General features: G+C 26.9%; 3 protein-coding genes across 4 annotated transcripts; 1 reads left to right on the top strand and 2 right to left on the bottom strand.

Moving 5' to 3' along the window:
* LOC126902568 (lipase maturation factor 2-like) lies at positions 1 to 5773 on the bottom strand. The gene is made up of 12 exons (XM_050679965.1): positions 5650 to 5773; positions 5403 to 5538; positions 3944 to 4124; positions 3092 to 3193; positions 2542 to 2774; positions 2294 to 2472; positions 2113 to 2218; positions 1913 to 2059; positions 1399 to 1845; positions 1119 to 1335; positions 740 to 885; positions 1 to 574 (listed from the first exon to the last, which is right to left on the bottom strand). The coding sequence occupies exons 2-12, from the start codon at positions 5494 to 5496 to the stop codon at positions 456 to 458; spliced, it is 1971 nt and encodes a 656-aa protein (XP_050535922.1). The 5' UTR covers positions 5497 to 5538; positions 5650 to 5773; the 3' UTR covers positions 1 to 455.
* A 1612-nt stretch (positions 5774 to 7385) lies between these two features.
* Positions 7386 to 10250, top strand: LOC126902570 (uncharacterized). Its single transcript, XM_050679966.1, has 6 exons — positions 7386 to 7588; positions 7659 to 8040; positions 8138 to 8269; positions 8334 to 8456; positions 8526 to 8775; positions 9985 to 10250. Exons 1-6 carry the CDS (start codon positions 7524 to 7526, stop codon positions 10140 to 10142), a joined length of 1110 nt encoding a protein of 369 aa, XP_050535923.1. The 5' UTR covers positions 7386 to 7523; the 3' UTR covers positions 10143 to 10250.
* Positions 10251 to 11147: 897 nt separating this feature from the next.
* Positions 11148 to 12030, bottom strand: LOC126902573 (uncharacterized). Of its 2 annotated transcripts, none has more exons than XM_050679971.1 (2): positions 11870 to 12030; positions 11148 to 11762 (listed from the first exon to the last, which is right to left on the bottom strand). In XM_050679971.1, the coding sequence occupies exon 2, from the start codon at positions 11760 to 11762 to the stop codon at positions 11292 to 11294; it is 471 nt and encodes a 156-aa protein (XP_050535928.1). In that variant the 5' UTR covers positions 11870 to 12030; the 3' UTR covers positions 11148 to 11291. The 2 variants fall into 2 exon arrangements, with proteins under 2 accessions (XP_050535928.1, XP_050535927.1); XM_050679970.1 differs by having other exon boundaries at positions 11148 to 11792; positions 11870 to 12029.
* Positions 12031 to 17142: the final 5112 nt, after the last annotated feature.

Raw genomic sequence — 17142 nt, forward strand, 5'->3', positions numbered from 1 at the left:
TTAAAAATAAATAAATGTTTGTTTATTTAAAATGTTTAAATACACACTGTAAACTACACAAATAAGTTATAATTCAAATTATCCATTTATACTATACAAAATGTAAAAATGGTTCACACATTAATTACACATATATTTGCCAAAAGTAATTAAAAATAACTCCATTTACTTCGTACTTTTTTAAATATGTCGTACATTAAATGTTAACTATAATTTGCTATTTATCATAAATGTATTTTTTTTATACTGTAGAAATAAATAATTCAAAAAATGTAAAACAAAGTAAACATAATATAAAAAAGTGTATATACAATACATACAAAATGAATAAAATATAATAATTTAATACTTTAGCTGTTGGTACAGATCTTTTCATTTTCAAGGTAACAGATAATTCTATGAAAAACTAAAAATTTTAAAAATTCAAGTCTAATCCATAACACAAAATATTTTATTTAAGCGGAACCTCCGCCAGGTATTATGATAATAATTAGACCAGCAATTAAAAATGCAGAAATTAAAATTCGTGGATCTGCTATGGCAAGTTGAAGCAATCGCAATTGATCAAGAATTTCTGTAAAAATAAAATTAATTTAACTTTGATAACATATAAAGATTTAGTGAAAAAAAAAATGAATTAATATTAGTAAATACTTATATTATTCAATATAAGAATAAAAAAATAACAAATAATAGTATTTTTTAAAATTTTGATAAAAGAAATATTGTTTTTTCTTACGTTTCCAAAGTGGATTCACAGCTTTAGACGTTCTATTCAACAATATCTTGTGGGATTTTAAAGTGTCCAAAAGTACTTGACTATTTTTATCCAGTGGTGCAATATAATCCGAAACCAATTGTCTTGTCCACCATACACCTCTATTTCTATTAATAAAAATATATTTAACTGAAATTTATTACTTATTGATATATATACAAATGATTACACTTAATTTATTGTGAATAGCTAAAAAATAATGCAAACAAAATTACTTTCTGTTAAAAAGATTCACAGTTTTTTAATAGAATAGTCAAAAAATAATAACAAATATTAAATGAAAAAAAATATACAAATTAAATATAAAAAAAGAACAATTAACCATTTTTAAGGTTTTTACCTTTGAACATTTGATGCATATTTATAGTTATACAATGATGCCTTAATAAACTTTGGTGGGGATTTTACAAAATTTATTTGATTAGGATTAATTAAGTTGCAAACTTCTTTTTGGTTATTTAGCAGACGATATATAACACTAAATAGCCAAGGATTTTGAACTGATGGTGTATAAGCAGCATAGAAGAATTCTTCATCAATCATTGGTCTATATGGAGCTAAAAAATTAATAAAATAGTAATAAAAACAATTTTTCTTTCAATAAAAACAGGAATAAATACCTATAATAGGTGGTGTTACATTGACACTACTAGGCTTATAAACAAATTGATACTCATACCATGGTCCTTTGAGATCACTGGCTCCTTCTAATACTATTTCTTTACGAGACTCAAAATTTAATAATTCTTTAGGAGGTATATAAGAATTGCTCAGTTTGTAAGGAGATAATTTATTATAAAACAATTTTAAATCCCTTGGAATAGTATTGTTGACAGATGGGTGAAGAGCTGAGAAATTAACGGAGCTCAAGGAAAACAAACCTAAACATATTGCAACATAAAATGTAGCTGATATTAATGCTGATAATGATCCACCAGTTTTAGACTTTGTAGGTAGAGATGCATAGATTGATTTTAAACATTCTAAGCCGAATGAAGCTAATGCAAAATATCCTATTATAGGGAGACTTTTCTGCAATACACTATTAAATTGATTAGGAGTAAACGCTGAAAATACGATAAATTTCAGTGAGTAAATTGAAAATAATTTTAAGTAAATATTTTAAGTAAATACCTATTTTGAAATCAGGTGTATTTCCAGGAGTAATTCTGAAATTATACAACATTGCAATAATAGCTACTAAAAGTACAACTGCATTGAGGGTCATTAATCTAGTAAATATTGAAGAACACCATTGTCTACTTTTAGTTAAAGCTAGTTCTAAAATAAAATTTTCATTAGTTTACAACAACAGTATTTTAGATTTGTTTTACCTTTATAAAAAGTATGGTCATCTAACAAAGATAAACAGAGTACAATATACAAAAGATTGTAATAACCGAAATTTCCTGTAGCAAAAATCAGAAACTGAACTGTCATCTATGCATAAATAAATAAAAATTCAATAAGTAATTTAAAATATTATTTAAAGTGCAAGTTCTGGATGATTATTACTTGAATGTAGAATGCCAATTTTTTAACCGATCCTATAGGTATCAAAAACAACAAAGGTAAAAATATTTCATTGACTTCAGCTAATACTGTTAAAGATTTCAATACCCACAATGGAAAATTGTAAACATAACATGAAATATAGCTAGGTAGAGGCATAATTTCAAAAAATTTTGACATAGCTGTAATAATTATGTAAAACAAATAAATTTTTATAACCTTAGGTGTTTATTATACATTTTTTTGTTTACCTGTTAAGTCATACCAAACTAGAGATTTTGAACTCATTTTTGTTATACCAGCAGAATATGATACTCTAAATAGTAACCATCTAACAAGCCAGAATGAAATAGCATCATATGGTGATGATGCTAAAGATGTTTGTGAACGTAAATTGCGTTTTTTTGATACAGGCTTACGGCTAGGATGAAAAAATGGAGCTACCAGTATAGATAATAAACCAACTTCTAAAAGAATTTCATCACTAATAACAAAAATTGCATAATTAGATTTTTACAGTAACTTAAATACTTTTGTATAAGGCAAAACAAATGTATTTAAAATATCAATTTAAAACCAAAAAATATAAACAATTTTTAACACAAAATGCCAAAAAAATTACTAAAAAATTGTGGACAGATTATGAGTATAGCATTGATAATGGTAACACTGTTTCTGAAATACTAAACTGAGATTTAAATATTTGTATTTTTTAATTAATATTGTAAATATTTCTTTAATATTAAATAATATTAGATACATGATATCAATTATTATTATGCAAAATAAATAATTACTTACACTAAATGAGACATAAAGATTTGGCCAACATTGTATAAAGACAAATATGAGATCCATAGGATGAAAAATACAAATTTGTTACATGCTTTCTGTGACACAAATCTATAAGGATATGTAATAGAATTTAGTGAATTAAAATAAAAATATATGATACATCTTATAAATGAGTAGGTAAATATTAAATGTCAAAACATACATGTAATCAACTGTAATCTTCCAAAAAACTTTAAAAATCTTTAAAGAGGGTTTACCAAAATAATTTCCTTTTTGGTTTTTTTTGGAGAATTACAGATAATCACTTGTAAGATTTGATTCAAGTCTACCCAATTATAAAAAATAAATAAATAAATTTCTATTATTTTAATGTGTTAATAAAATTTTTAAAGTTTAATAATTTATGAATTATTTAAGTCTATTTACAACTATACACTTGAACAATATTTACTTTTTTATTTCATTTTTATGTAATATATTATTTATCATACAATTAATTTAAGTTGAGATAATTTATTAGAACATAAATCTTCATAAACTCTTTGCAAATAGAAGTGCTTTAAATTTTATCATTTTATTTAAGATAAGTTTGTATAACTAGTAAATATTAGGTCGCTAAAATTTATAAAGCTTACATTATTAATGATATAATATTTTTGAATTTAGACAAAAAAATAATCCAAATTACTTATACAAAAATTACTACATTTGTTATTGCCAAATCTTACATAATTCTAATATATTTATTTAGCATTGCATTAATAAAAACTATGGTATACTAATTCAAAATTAGTTAAATTGAAGTAAGATGAAAAAATAAAATAATGCATTACTTTAATTTTAAAATTTTAAACTTACCCAAGGAAAGAAAATATAATTCCAACTAAAGTTATTAAATCAAACATATAATCTGTATTCAGTCCAATTTCTGACGAAAACCAAAGTAATGTAGGCTTTGAGTTAAATTTGTCCAACAACTTCGGACTTTCATTAGTTAAAGCATTTTTCACAGGAAAAATACCATTATCTCCATATAAACCTTAAAAGAATTTTAACTATAAATTTTTTTTCTAAAAATACATAAAAACTAAAATTCTTAGTAAATATTTAAATTTTTAAAAAATAAATGATTATTGATTTCTAATAAGAAAAATAATATGAAGAACAATCAACAATTTTCATTTAACTCTCAATGATACATTATTTTACAAATTTTTTTTTATAAATTTGTATCAAATTGAACTCAATAATTTGGTTTTTTGAAGTAAAAAATTAATAAATAATAAAACATTTTAAGCATTTTTATTAATTACTTATTAGTAATTTTAGTTAACTAAAAAAAATGTATTAAATACATCTCAGAGAAGTTATAAATAAACACAAGAATTTTTTTAATAACAGATGTAATTGGAGCTGTTTTTCCAAATTATCAAAACTATAAAATTTTATAAAAAGTAAAAGACCTTTTTATAATAATTTTGTTTGTTTCAACAACAAAAAAATCTCGTAAAATTAGTTAAAACTATTGTATTTTACAGTATTTTTAACTAATATAAAATTATTTTATTTTCCCTTTTAAAAAGGAATAGGTAACAACACTGTTTATTAAACAACTCTCTTTTGTTATCCATACTATACTTGAGTTCAACAAATAATACTTCTTTATCCTTAATGACAGAAACACATTATGCTTCCTCTTATTATTTTAGTATAGTCTATACTAATAATACATCAAAAAACATTCCTAATCATATCATAATACAAGGGAAATTCCAAGACACCAAGGAAAAATGTACCCAACACTAACACAAAACTAACTGATATGCTAGGCTGTATAATCAAATCACAATTACATACACAAAAAAACACATATTTTTACTACCTCAGATAACTATAAAGTGCATAGAAAACAAACCTCAAAATTTAAAAAAATGTATTTAATTAATGCTTTATACATAAAATATTTGAAGATAAAAATAAATTGGTATAATTATCAGAAATTATTGATTCTATTACTTCTTCAGATTTAAAAATTCATGCTAACCTTGATAATAATAAAAATCTAGGAATTATCTTATATTTTTCGAGATTATATAAATTAAAAAAATATTCACTATCAATAAGATGCCATTAATCATAAGAAAATACATGTTAGTTACAAAAAGCTATCCAATAATAGAATATTAAAACGATACGAAATAAGAATAGCAATGTATAATTAAAAATTTAACCAAGATAAAAGTACGACTAAAATTTACCTAATGTATGTCTAAGCCACGTTTAAATCTCTATTTAGTAGTCAAATTGGAAATCTTACCTGGTTTCTGAATATAAAGTGATATAAACGCTAACAAATTAACAACTGCTATGCCTCTGAGGAACAGATTTCTCGTATATCTTATATACTGCATGTTATTGATATTTTATGAATAATAAACGACTTCAAAATTAAACTAAATATTAATCGAAAAAGTTACGTACGTATAATTTACTATCAATTATTTAAAAAACATTGTGAAAAAGTATTTGAATAATAATATTTATACAGTTACTAAGTAGCATACGAGAAAACGTTCAATGGATAACCAAACAAACTCTTCTACGTAGAATAATAATTTTGAGTCCAACAACCAAACTGCCGGGGATCAATTTCAGTTTTTGTTGTGGCTGTTGGTATTGAGTGCCAAGTGGTTTTCTGACGGACGCCGGTGGTAAAATATCGGTTTTCTTACAGTGTAGCCATCTTAACCAAAACAAATATTTAAATATTATTAAATTAAAATTAAATAACAATGTTTTTTTTGGAGTACACTTTTTATTCATGTTAATTTTAAAAAATTACAATATTCTTTTACTTTAAAATAATTTATTATTAAAAAAAAAATTATGGTTTTATAAAAAGAAAAGCTTTGATTAATAGTAATCGTTATGAATAAAAAAAAGTGCTTTAATTGAATAAATATTTGTTTTAACATTTTTTTTGTTATAATTTCTCAAAAAAATCTAAACAGATTATTATATATTCAAAATATCTTGTGTAAAACTAATACAAAATATAATAACATGCATTCCTCTATCAATGGCATCCTCAGTAATTTTCCCAGGAGGCCAAAATGTTTTTTAAATATTTGATTTCATTATTCTCTTTGCAGATTCTCCGTTGAAAGGGATGAACGGGTCCTCGGTCTGGAAACCACGTTTTTTCAGAGGCCCGCCATAAGCACAACTAGAAGGAGCTTAGCCCCATCAGTTAACGAATCAACTTCCCAAAAATTAAAAAAATTATGTATAACGCATATACATGTGTATTTTCATCCTGCCCTGAAAAATAATATAGTGTTTTTAGGGTAGGAAGAAAATACAATAAAAATCCTCAAAAATTATATTCTTATAGGCGTCTATGGGCTTCACAAAAAAATATTCAATTTTGATAAATTTTAAAAATATTTTGAAATCGTTTTAAAAATACATTTTATTTGAAATATTTTAATATTTTTTAAATGTTTAAAATATTTAATGAATAAAACCATATCTACATATCATTATTCTATAAAACAATATCATTAATCCTGGCATAAATAATATAATTTAATAATAATACAATTTTTTCTTTTAATTAAAATAATGATTTTATTTATTTTGTATAATTTTATAATACGCAACAATTATGAAAATCATCCAAGCAAAATTTCAATGAGGGCAAATTTGTTTTTTGCTCTCTTGCGGACCCTCATGCCATCAATAAATAATCTTGCTAGTTACTACTTGGAGCTTTTAGCAATAGAGTGCAATAAAAGCTATAAAATAGTCGCTATTCAAATGTATATTCAGTTTTGCTAATCGTACGATTACAGACCAAGTTATTATTAAAATTTATTTCTTGGTAGTTTAGTAGTGTAAAGCAAATATTAAGTTGACTTTTTTTTTTTTTTTAGAATAACTTTTATTTTTCTAAAGTAAAATGATGCACTCAGTTACTGTTAACTGTTACAGTAACTGTTTCCCATTATTTCCTATAAATTTACTTAATTTTCAATAACATTACATTTTTTTGATCGACTGTGTGTTGTAAATAAAAATAAATAATATTTGTAGGTTTTGTTCTTTAATTTTGAGATTCGCCCCTAAGAAATTTTGGTGGATTATTGCCCTTACTATCCCTTAAAAGTGGCCCTGATTTGACTTCAAAATCTGATAGCACTGAGTGTAATATTGCGATAACTTGTGATAAACCAAAATTATCATATAAGACTTATCACTCAATAAGAGTACAATTTTACCTTATTATTATTAAATTTTAAAGATTATCTTCGTATTAATTAATTATAATATAATTAAAGTATTTACAAGTACAATAAATGATACTGATTGTTAATTATTATAAAAATGATACAACAAATATCGAATTATTAAATCATGTAAAAAAAAAATTAGTAATATGTGCCATTTTATATACTTGACGAGATTAAAGACAATCTCCGCAGTATTATTACATAAATTTAAGTATGTATATGCTGATAGATCAATCCCTAATTTATTTTTATTTAAAAAAAACATCAAACTTATTTTACAGTGAGTATGTATATTATTTGTTGACAATTTTGACGGTTATTACAATATTATACAACGAATGGATTATATATTCGTTGTATGCATCAAATTGGCCTAAATTTTTTTGTGGGAATAAAAATTATTGTACAACTGTCATGTTAGTTGCTGATCCACAAATATTAGGCAATGAAAATGAAAACATTTTAGCGCGCTGGGATAATGATAGATATCTATTTAACACTTATGGTCGAGCATTTCAACATACTAAACCTGATAATATTGTATTTCTGGGAGATTTGATGGATGAAGGATCCTTAGCAGATCAACAAAGTTTTGAAAAATACCTGCTTAGATTTTGTAAGATCTTCTTCTTGAAAAATACCATTCCACTTGCATCTCAAAATGTTGGTAGTAATTATATTACCTATAATTTTTATATTATTTGTTTATACATTTGATATGATTTATAAATATTCCTGTTGATATAATGGTTTATTTTAGGTAATTTTTATTCCTGGTGATAATGACATAGGAGGTGAAAGAGAAATAGTTATTAGAGAAAAAGTTGATAGATTTCATACATATTTTGGGTCTCCTGAAGTTATAGAAAAGAATAATGTTCAATTTATTGTAGTAAATATTAAAACACTTATGATCTTCATACAACGTGTTGCTAAAATATTTATGTATGATTTAGGTTAATAATATAATTGAAACAATGCCTATAAATAAGATGTATTTTAAAAATAATACAAAAGCAATGAAATTAATATTTTCTCATGTACCATTAACAACCAAATGGACTAAGTTTACAGATAAAGTACTACAAGTTTTGTCTTATAATAAAATTTAAAATAAAAATGATGGATTATGTATGTTTCATTTTTAGGTTTTACAAGAGTTTAAAAATGAATTCATCTTTTCAGCTCATGACCATTCATCATTCAATATTATAAGTAACACAAGCTCAAAAGAACGTTTATTTGTGCAGAGATTAAACCATAGTAGTTTTAATAATATGTCTCAAGCTCAATGGAGATTTGGTCAACTTCCGAAAAATGTTGTCAATGAAATTATTGTACCCTCATGCTCTTATAGAATGGGTACAGAAAACATTGGTTATGGAGTACTAACAATCGGTAATTAACTTGCAATATTATTTATAAATTTGAAATTTTAACGAAGTATAATTATTAAAGAAATGAGCTTTATATTTTACTTGAAAATATGGATTCTGTTTTTATTTGTTAATAATTATGTAAAGTGAATTGAAAGTTAACAACTTTCAAAATATTGTTTCAATAGTTGTTATCACCTAGTAATTTCCTTAGATAAATAATTTTATAGTTTATAAGAATAACTAGGAAAATTAGTTATTTTTTTAATTAGTTTATATTAAGATCATTAATATAATTACTAACTATGTTAGAATAGAAGGTAGTTTATGAAATGTTTCAAATTTCTAATTGAGTTTTTTTAGAAGTTAGTTTGTTAAAAATAGTAACATAAATATGAGTAATAGTAAGAAATTACTTTTTTTTAATAGTTTCAAATATAAATTTAAAAACTTGTTTGTTCAAATATATTAGATTATATTACCTATATAGCTATAAAAATTATAATATAATATAGCTTATATCAGTGGTTACAAGGCAAAAAGGACTATTTTTCAGAGTTTTCGGTAGAAATAAAAATATTTTTTGATTGTTTTTACTTTTAAATGGTTATAACTTTTTTTTAAGCGTTTTTGAAGTTTCTGATACGAGATGTTTTTTTTTTATTTAGTTATCATATTTACAGTTAAGTAATTTTCTATGAGTTCAAATTATAATTGAAGTAATAATATTAGTTTTGTTAAAATAAATCAAAGTATTGGTGCTTATGCCTCAGTTTATACAGGCCATTTTTTGTTAATTTGTTGCGTAGTCCAATTTACCTTGTAACCATCAATATTATGCTCAACAAATATTTTATACTAATTTTACACATTCCATTCAACTAGTTAAGTAAAATAGTTACTTTAATTGTAACTTTCTAACTAGTCAGTACCCAGCTTTGTTTGTAAGTTGGTTAAACTTGCAAACAAAACTTGTTTAAATGGACACATAACTATGTTTCCATTTAAAAAACTAAAATTAATAAAATTTTAAGGAATAATGAGGTAAATAGGAACAAACTCTTTTTTGAAAATTGTATTATTTAAATACTCTAAATTTTGAAAACGAAAAAAAATTTTAACATTTTTAAAGATTTTGTATGAGTTATAGTTAAACAATCATTCTATATATTTTTAAAATTAATAATAAATATTTTTGAGAAATTGTTCATATTTTTGTAATTTTTTTTAGATACCTTCAGACATTCAGTTACCTACTCTATTTTGTGGCTTCCGTCTAGATTTATTAGTTTTTATTTATACTTATATGCAATAGTAATATGTATTTGTTTGTATATATTTCATTTATACACTAGAGATGTTAAATTTCCTATGTACAGAGTTTTATAATAAAATGAATTGTAAAAATAAAAAAATTATGTAATAAGATAAGAAATAATATTCATTATTTTTTAAAAAGCTCAAATGTATCAATAAAGAATATATGTTTAATGATTATCTTTATTTTTTAATTGATATTTATAGCCTTTTCTTAAAATCTTGTGTTGCTAGTTTAATGACTGCTTTTTAGTTATTTCAATTAAATATTTAAAATTCTCTGAAACTAAGAGTAAAAATTTAATGTCAAATATTTAAAATAATTATTAATTTAAATTATATTCTACATAATCATTTAGTGATGATTGATTTCATTAATAAACGTATACCTTAGAAAGAAATGCGTATTAAAATACATAGGGCTGGGCAAGGTAATACATCTTTAAACTTGCTAATACAAGTTAATTTTATAAATAGTAGGTTAAGATAAAAATAACAATAAAAAAATACTGGCTTAATTATTAAATATTTTTCTTATTCTTATATAAAAGAATAAATAATATTAATTCAGAATTAATGAAAATTATAATAACTTATTATGCATTAAATCATAAAGTTGACATCTGATATAAAATTCTGTTAAATTTAAAGCAGCATTGACTTCAAATAGTTGAAATAGAGGCTATGTGGTGTTGATAATGATGAAGTTAAATTCTTCAAAAAATTAGTAGGTTACAATACTAAGCAAAATTAATGACTTACTTATATGTAACACATTAGTTGTTTTAAGGTTATCATATGTGCCATATACTTCTTTACAAGTTAGATGTTAAGAAACTCGCTAGTAATAACAGAAAATAGGAATAGCCAGCCTCGCAAATTTTTGGGAGATAGAGCAAAAAGAACAAATGAAGAAAGAATTGACATTTTGATACAATTATTAACTAAACCTTTAAATATTTAGTCATTTATCATTTTATGGCAATGAAGCTACTTTTAAATAATAAGTAAATAAAAATAAATTACTAAAGATTACTTTAGTAAAATTATCTATATAATAAAAATAAACTTTCAAAGATTTTCATTAGTAGCATTGATTAACAAAATAGCATCTTATTTAACAAAATAATACTACTTATACATTTTCAAAGCATATAATTCAAATATACAATTAGCATTTCACATTTCATTGAATATTTTTAAGAGCTAAAATACAACTATTTAAAGTTTTTGACTATTTACAGACTGAAACAAAGTCTTTTTATACTCCTTAACAATTTCACTACAATTTAGTGGATACCCTTTGTTCTCAGCTAGACATGAAATTAGGCTTTTTTCTTTTTCTTGAATAGATTGGTTAATTTCTCCATTTCCAATATCAGGCAAAAGTTGTTTAACAGAAGCATAAGTTCTTTTATATTCGTTTTCTACTTTGCGACTCAGTGCATTTTGTTCATCTTGCACATGATGGAAACGACATTGCCACCTTTTATCATTTTCTTCCAAAGCTTCTTGAACTGATTTTTGTACTTCTAGTGTTGAAGGTTTAACATGATAAGTTGGAACGTTATGGGTTACCGAGTTCACTACTTCAGCTTGGCCTCGAAGTCTTTCAACAACTTTATCGGATAAATTTATGACATTAGGATTATCAATTTCTAATGTTCTAGTTTTACTAGCCGAACCACCCATCTTAATATACAAAAAAATAAAAATTTTCAACTGAAAATAATAAGTTTAATTGATAGTATTTAAAGGACAATATGTAAAATATTTTACTCAAACCATACGATACTTACAGCTAAATTAATTTAAACGAATATAATAATACAATATACTGAAAAATTATTATGGAATTACTTTAAATGCCTAACTGACATTAAATCGTCTATTATAATGAAAATATTTATATCGAGGGTCATTTAAGTATTCCACAGCGAACAGCCGTCAAATATTAGCTTATCAGTTATCAGTATTATATCTTATCACAATGAATGAGTAATATCATAGATAAAATACATATATTTTATATTTATATATTAAATACAAGTATTTAATCTATAGTAATATGTAATAGAATCGAGTGTATTTGTTTACCCTAGATCAACTATTCATGATTAATAAAATATTATATAATATAATATTATTAATAGTACATTACATCTTGTGAGTTTATTTCGTTGGTAAATTTAGAAAATCAAACATTTGTTAAATAATTGTTTGTGGTTATATTAGTACTATGTTATGCTTTACAAGGTTAAATGTTATTATTTCTTTTTTCAATTTAAGAAATTAACTCAAAGAAAATAACCCGTATTTGTTATAAGCAGGTCCCTGTATAAACTTTTGAGCCCAAGTACCAGATTAAAGCACGATCTTTATGAATGTTCAAACTATACACAATTATTAGCATCAAAAGTCATAAAAACATGATTCTAACCTACCTCTAAGAAACCAGGTCGCAGAGCTGTAAGTTTATCGAAACCCCTTTGTTGAGGCCCAGGACTAAAGCATAATAATCGCAGGTTTTTTGTTTTTCTCGTTATATATTCGGAGACTGTTGCAAAGTAATCAACAAATTTAATTCTTAAGTATTAACTGAAATTTATTTAAATAAATGCAGTATAATTAAAAATATAACAATAACTTTTTCAAATTTACTATCTTGTTAAATAAAGTTTTGTATTAATAATGTTATGAACTATTGCTGATCACAGGACTTGTGCATATTCTGGTTAAATATTTTTAATAATAAAGTAGTCGTAGTTCCGTCGTCGTATTATTAAGTGTATTGACTTTTATCGCGATTACTTACGATTCAGCTATGTTAATTACAATAAACCAATAATAAGTATTAAGTACTGAATTTATTTCTTAAAACCTTCTCGCTAAGTTTAAGAATTAAACAACTACACTTCAGTTTAATTACATTAAATAATAGTACAACAGACGACTCGATACCGCTCACCGGCAACTCACACACGGTAAAACTAACCCAAGGAATCTGTGACATCGGAACAAACTGAAATCGCAACAATAATAGTTATACAAAGTAATTCAGTGGGCTAGAATGTGTTCAAACTTTAATTAATTAACGTGGAACACCACGTTATACGCGATAATCAATAGTTGGAGCCAAAGCACCAATCTTTGCGAGACGCCAACCATAACATGTTTGGTTCTCGGGATTCACGGTATTCTCGTAAGCGATGGTCGCTGAAATACAAACGATTCATCTTACTGAAGTACGGAGGCAACCGAAACATGTCCAGCATTCCGAGGATGGGTGACCATCGCACGGAGTTAAACACGTTTCGGATGTTCAAGTTCAACGGCACTTCAAAACTCTGCTAGCTTCAACCACCTGTGGGCATTCCTGAGCGTCTCCCTCGAATCTCGGGGTCCCTTAGTCGGCGGTTCAATCGTTTTAGCAACCTTCTAGCTCTGACGCATTCTTCCTATTGAGTCACCACTTCCTTGTTCCACTAGTGAACTGAAAGTCTTCGATAAACAACAGATGTTTGGCCGAAAGTGTCAAAGTTGTAAGCTATTACCACCCTTTGGATAATTTCTTCCACTGCTTATCTCGCAGTTGGCTTTCCCAGGGGGTTAGCTACTAGGAGACCCCTCTACTGGTGCGTCAGAGCTCTCCAATATAAATTTATTTTTCTTAATCCTGTTTTTCATTTTTTTCTTCACTAAGGGACGATAGCATAGCCGGCACGTGCCTAACCTCCATCTCTTTCACTTCCCCGCCAGGGGACCTCTTGACACTTGCGGCCACTCGGGAGCACTATGATTATCTTGTAGGTGGTTCGTCTGCGTGTACCCATCGACCTTTACTGGGCACTCTGGAATTACTCGTCAAGCATACGTGCGAGCTGGAAAGTGACGATAGCTCATACACTCTCCACAAACGCCATCGCCGCGTTTAGTACACGTTGGTCGGGTGGCGCGATGCCTATCACCTTTTCCAATGCCTCAGCTTACTCAGCTAATCGCAAACCAAGTGATGTGATCACTATGGAACACCTCGCTTGATGGAAGGGTTCTCCTGCGTACACCGTACATATTGAAGAGAACGGTCGTCGAGTAATTCATTAGCTTTAATTTCTTGACCTTGGATGGCCGTGGAGTCTTTGACATGAGCACCGGCTTCTCCAGTGGTGCGTCATCTTCCAAGGTTATGAACTCGATTTCAGGGACTAAGGAGGTCTACTTCCTTTTAGACGGGAAGAACTCGTCTTCCCGTAGTTTGCTCTTCTTGGAGGCTTCTATATTCTCTGTTCCCTCTAAGCTCCCGGGTGATTGGGTAACTACTCATTAATGAAAGGGGTGTCACACACTTCTTACTAGTGGTCAATCTCGGGGGCTTTCCTTTAGTTTTCCCGCCTTCATCAACCACTCAATAAGAGAGTCAACTGGATCCATTCCAGCAATTGACATCTGCACATGGATACCAGGATCCATGGTCTCATTGACTTTTTTGACTAGATGGCTTTCACTACTCAATCCTAATCCTTTGTCGGCTAAGTCCCAAGCGGTATCAGGACCCTCTGTAGTAGTGTGGGCGCGAACGCTCTCTGTATTCTGCCTCATCAGTCCAATGGTTTTGGTGCTGTCACTAGATGACAACCGGGTCAATCCTGCAATAGAACTCTTTCCAAACGGTCGCGGAGTACCTAAAACTTTTGGAACCATAACTTTCGACACAACTACAAAACTCTTCATGCTGATTTCTTTAAGGCGAATTCTAGCCATTGCGTTTTAACCTTACCGACAGGGGATCTTAGTAAATTTAGAAAGGAACGAAGTCCGATTATAAGTTAACTATTGAAACCTTAAAGCTTATTCGATCACTTGGATGAATGGTTTCTATCGTGGCTACTCTGCATATCTTTAGGATTAACGAGGGTCGCTGTTTGCGTTTGTTTATTCGTCAGCCGAAGCTGCTTATTTTGTGGTTAATCTGAATATTTGTAGGCTGTTGCTCGATCCACAAACTAAGGATGTACCCGATTCCTCGAGCAAGGGATCTGCACTCGTGCCGACGTTTGGTAGCCCTTTAGAGTTCAATCATACCCCCGGCTCCGGTGGTTTAATTACCTTGACTATGTCTAGAACGACCCCACTATAATCATCTTATGTGTGTTTATATAAAAAAATATGTATGTAATGCGTAGTACTTTTAAGTTAAGTAATGACCACCGCCGTTCAGAATGTTCTTGACTATTCCTAAAACGATCCCACCATTATGCTCTTATAACAAACTGCGTAATATTATTGTTTTTATTGCTACGAATACCTTACTAAAAAAAACTGTATAAAGACGACCATTACAACGCAGTATTTTAATGTCAATGAATTAGATTTTGCTATAGATTAATAAAAAAAAAAAGAATAAACTGCTCTCGATCGACACATTGTTAATTCTTAAGCCAAGTGTGAGGTACCAATGTTTACCGAGCTGCGTACCTATTTTCCTGGAATCTATCCATTCTATAGGTCTTAACGGTTTGCAGATGCAATATATGTCTGAACATGTTTGATCTGTTCAAATTCTGTTTAAAGATTTTTAATAAAAATTATTTCAACCAAATCAAATGATAATACCCGTCTATATTTTTGTTTTGTTTACAGAACTGCGTGACCATATTCTTAGAATTAGGATTTCTGGCTAGTATAAGTATTTTTTCATAACACTTAGCTAAATAGAATATATCTACGTTGTTGTATCGTCTTCTAGAAAAATATTCGCGTTTAAATCCCTGGTATGTCACCGATCACATTATCACCGATCACTGATCACAATATTTGATTATAAAAATCAAATTCGGAAGAACAGTCTTGGACTCGACGACTTCATTGTATTCGAAAAACGTAAACATATTGACTCCATCGATTTCGTCTATGATGTATTTCAAAAGCTGGTATTTGTGTTAAACCGTAGTCTTGAAGTACAAATAAATATTTTCAAACCGTATTCCATTTTCAGCGACTAGCAAAAAGTATATCAGATTCGTTTTCCCACAGTCCTAACTAGCAACAATTAATGTTCAACGAATAAAATAAAAGAATAATGTTTTGTTATACCGAGATAATTTTAATATAAAAAAGAAAACCTAACGTTAAAGTTATAATATTTAATTGCTCGTTATTTGACACTTGTATGGATGGATGAGTTGAATTTTCAATGCTCATGCATGCACTGTTAATGTTATCAAGTGTGTGACTATGCTCACATGTAAATATGTTATTCAAATTATTATTATATAAGACTGTTAAAGTTTATAATGTTATTATACAAAATAAAGTAAAATAGTGTAAATGTATAATGTATTCTTTATTAAATAATAAATAAAAGCAATCCACAGATACAACAATGTGGACCTATTTCATAATCTGAATACAAATTTTCAAATTTATACTATTTGATAAATGTCTAGTATCTGTTTGTAATGATTTTAAAATAAACATACTTTCATTTTGGGTCTTAAATTGTCTTTCTTTATTTTTATAATTTACTTCAGCAATTGCTAATATGTGTTTTTTTAAAACAATCCATTTTGGTTTTAACACCCATATACTTACAAAAAAGTTATATGTATCTAAGCTTTAATAAGCTTTAAACTCATTACATGTGTATGCACTTTGAGTGTGCACTTAATAATTTAAAATATTAGGGGCATAAAATCTGGAACAGTATTTAAGTAATTGGTACAAAATGCAGACTGATAATTTAACAATGTGTATAGATCATACGAGTTTATTAATTACACTTTTCAATGTATCGTTTTTGTACATCATATTGTTATTTAATATATTATTCATTTTGTTAAAATAAAGCGGGTTAATTGAACAAAAAAATGAAACATAACTTATATTACTAAAATTTACTACAAAAAACCGGCAATTATGGATCACCTAATAATGATAAGAATTAAAAAAAATTTGAACCTAACCTATATTGAAGTAATCATTGTATAATTAAAATAAGAAAAAACCTAACTACTACTAATCATCTGATATAGCAACAGGTTTATATTCCACATTTATGTTGTTTAAATATATT

The sequence above is a fragment of the Daktulosphaira vitifoliae genome, unplaced genomic scaffold (genome assembly GCF_025091365.1).
Source record: "Daktulosphaira vitifoliae isolate Bord-2020 unplaced genomic scaffold, ASM2509136v1 Scaffold_3, whole genome shotgun sequence".
Lineage (NCBI taxonomy): Eukaryota > Metazoa > Arthropoda > Insecta > Hemiptera > Phylloxeridae > Daktulosphaira > Daktulosphaira vitifoliae.

Coding starts and splice junctions, on each gene's coding strand:
- LOC126902568 (XM_050679965.1), bottom strand. CDS start 5,496: ATGCAGTATATAAGATATACGAGAAATCTGTTCCTCAGAGGCATAGCA. Junction 4,125..5,402: donor ACTTTATATTCAGAAACCAG/GTAAGATTTCCA, acceptor AATTCTTTTAAG/GTTTATATGGAGATAATGGT. Junction 2,775..3,091: donor ATCTTTATGTCTCATTTAGT/GTAAGTAATTAT, acceptor TTTTGTTATTAG/TGATGAAATTCTTTTAGAAG.
- LOC126902570 (XM_050679966.1), top strand. CDS start 7,524: ATGTGCCATTTTATATACTTGACGAGATTAAAGACAATCTCCGCAGTA. Junction 8,457..8,525: donor GGACTAAGTTTACAGATAAA/GTACTACAAGTT, acceptor TTTCATTTTTAG/GTTTTACAAGAGTTTAAAAA. Junction 8,776..9,984: donor TTATGGAGTACTAACAATCG/GTAATTAACTTG, acceptor AATTTTTTTTAG/ATACCTTCAGACATTCAGTT.
- LOC126902573 (XM_050679971.1), bottom strand. CDS start 11,762: ATGGGTGGTTCGGCTAGTAAAACTAGAACATTAGAAATTGATAATCCT.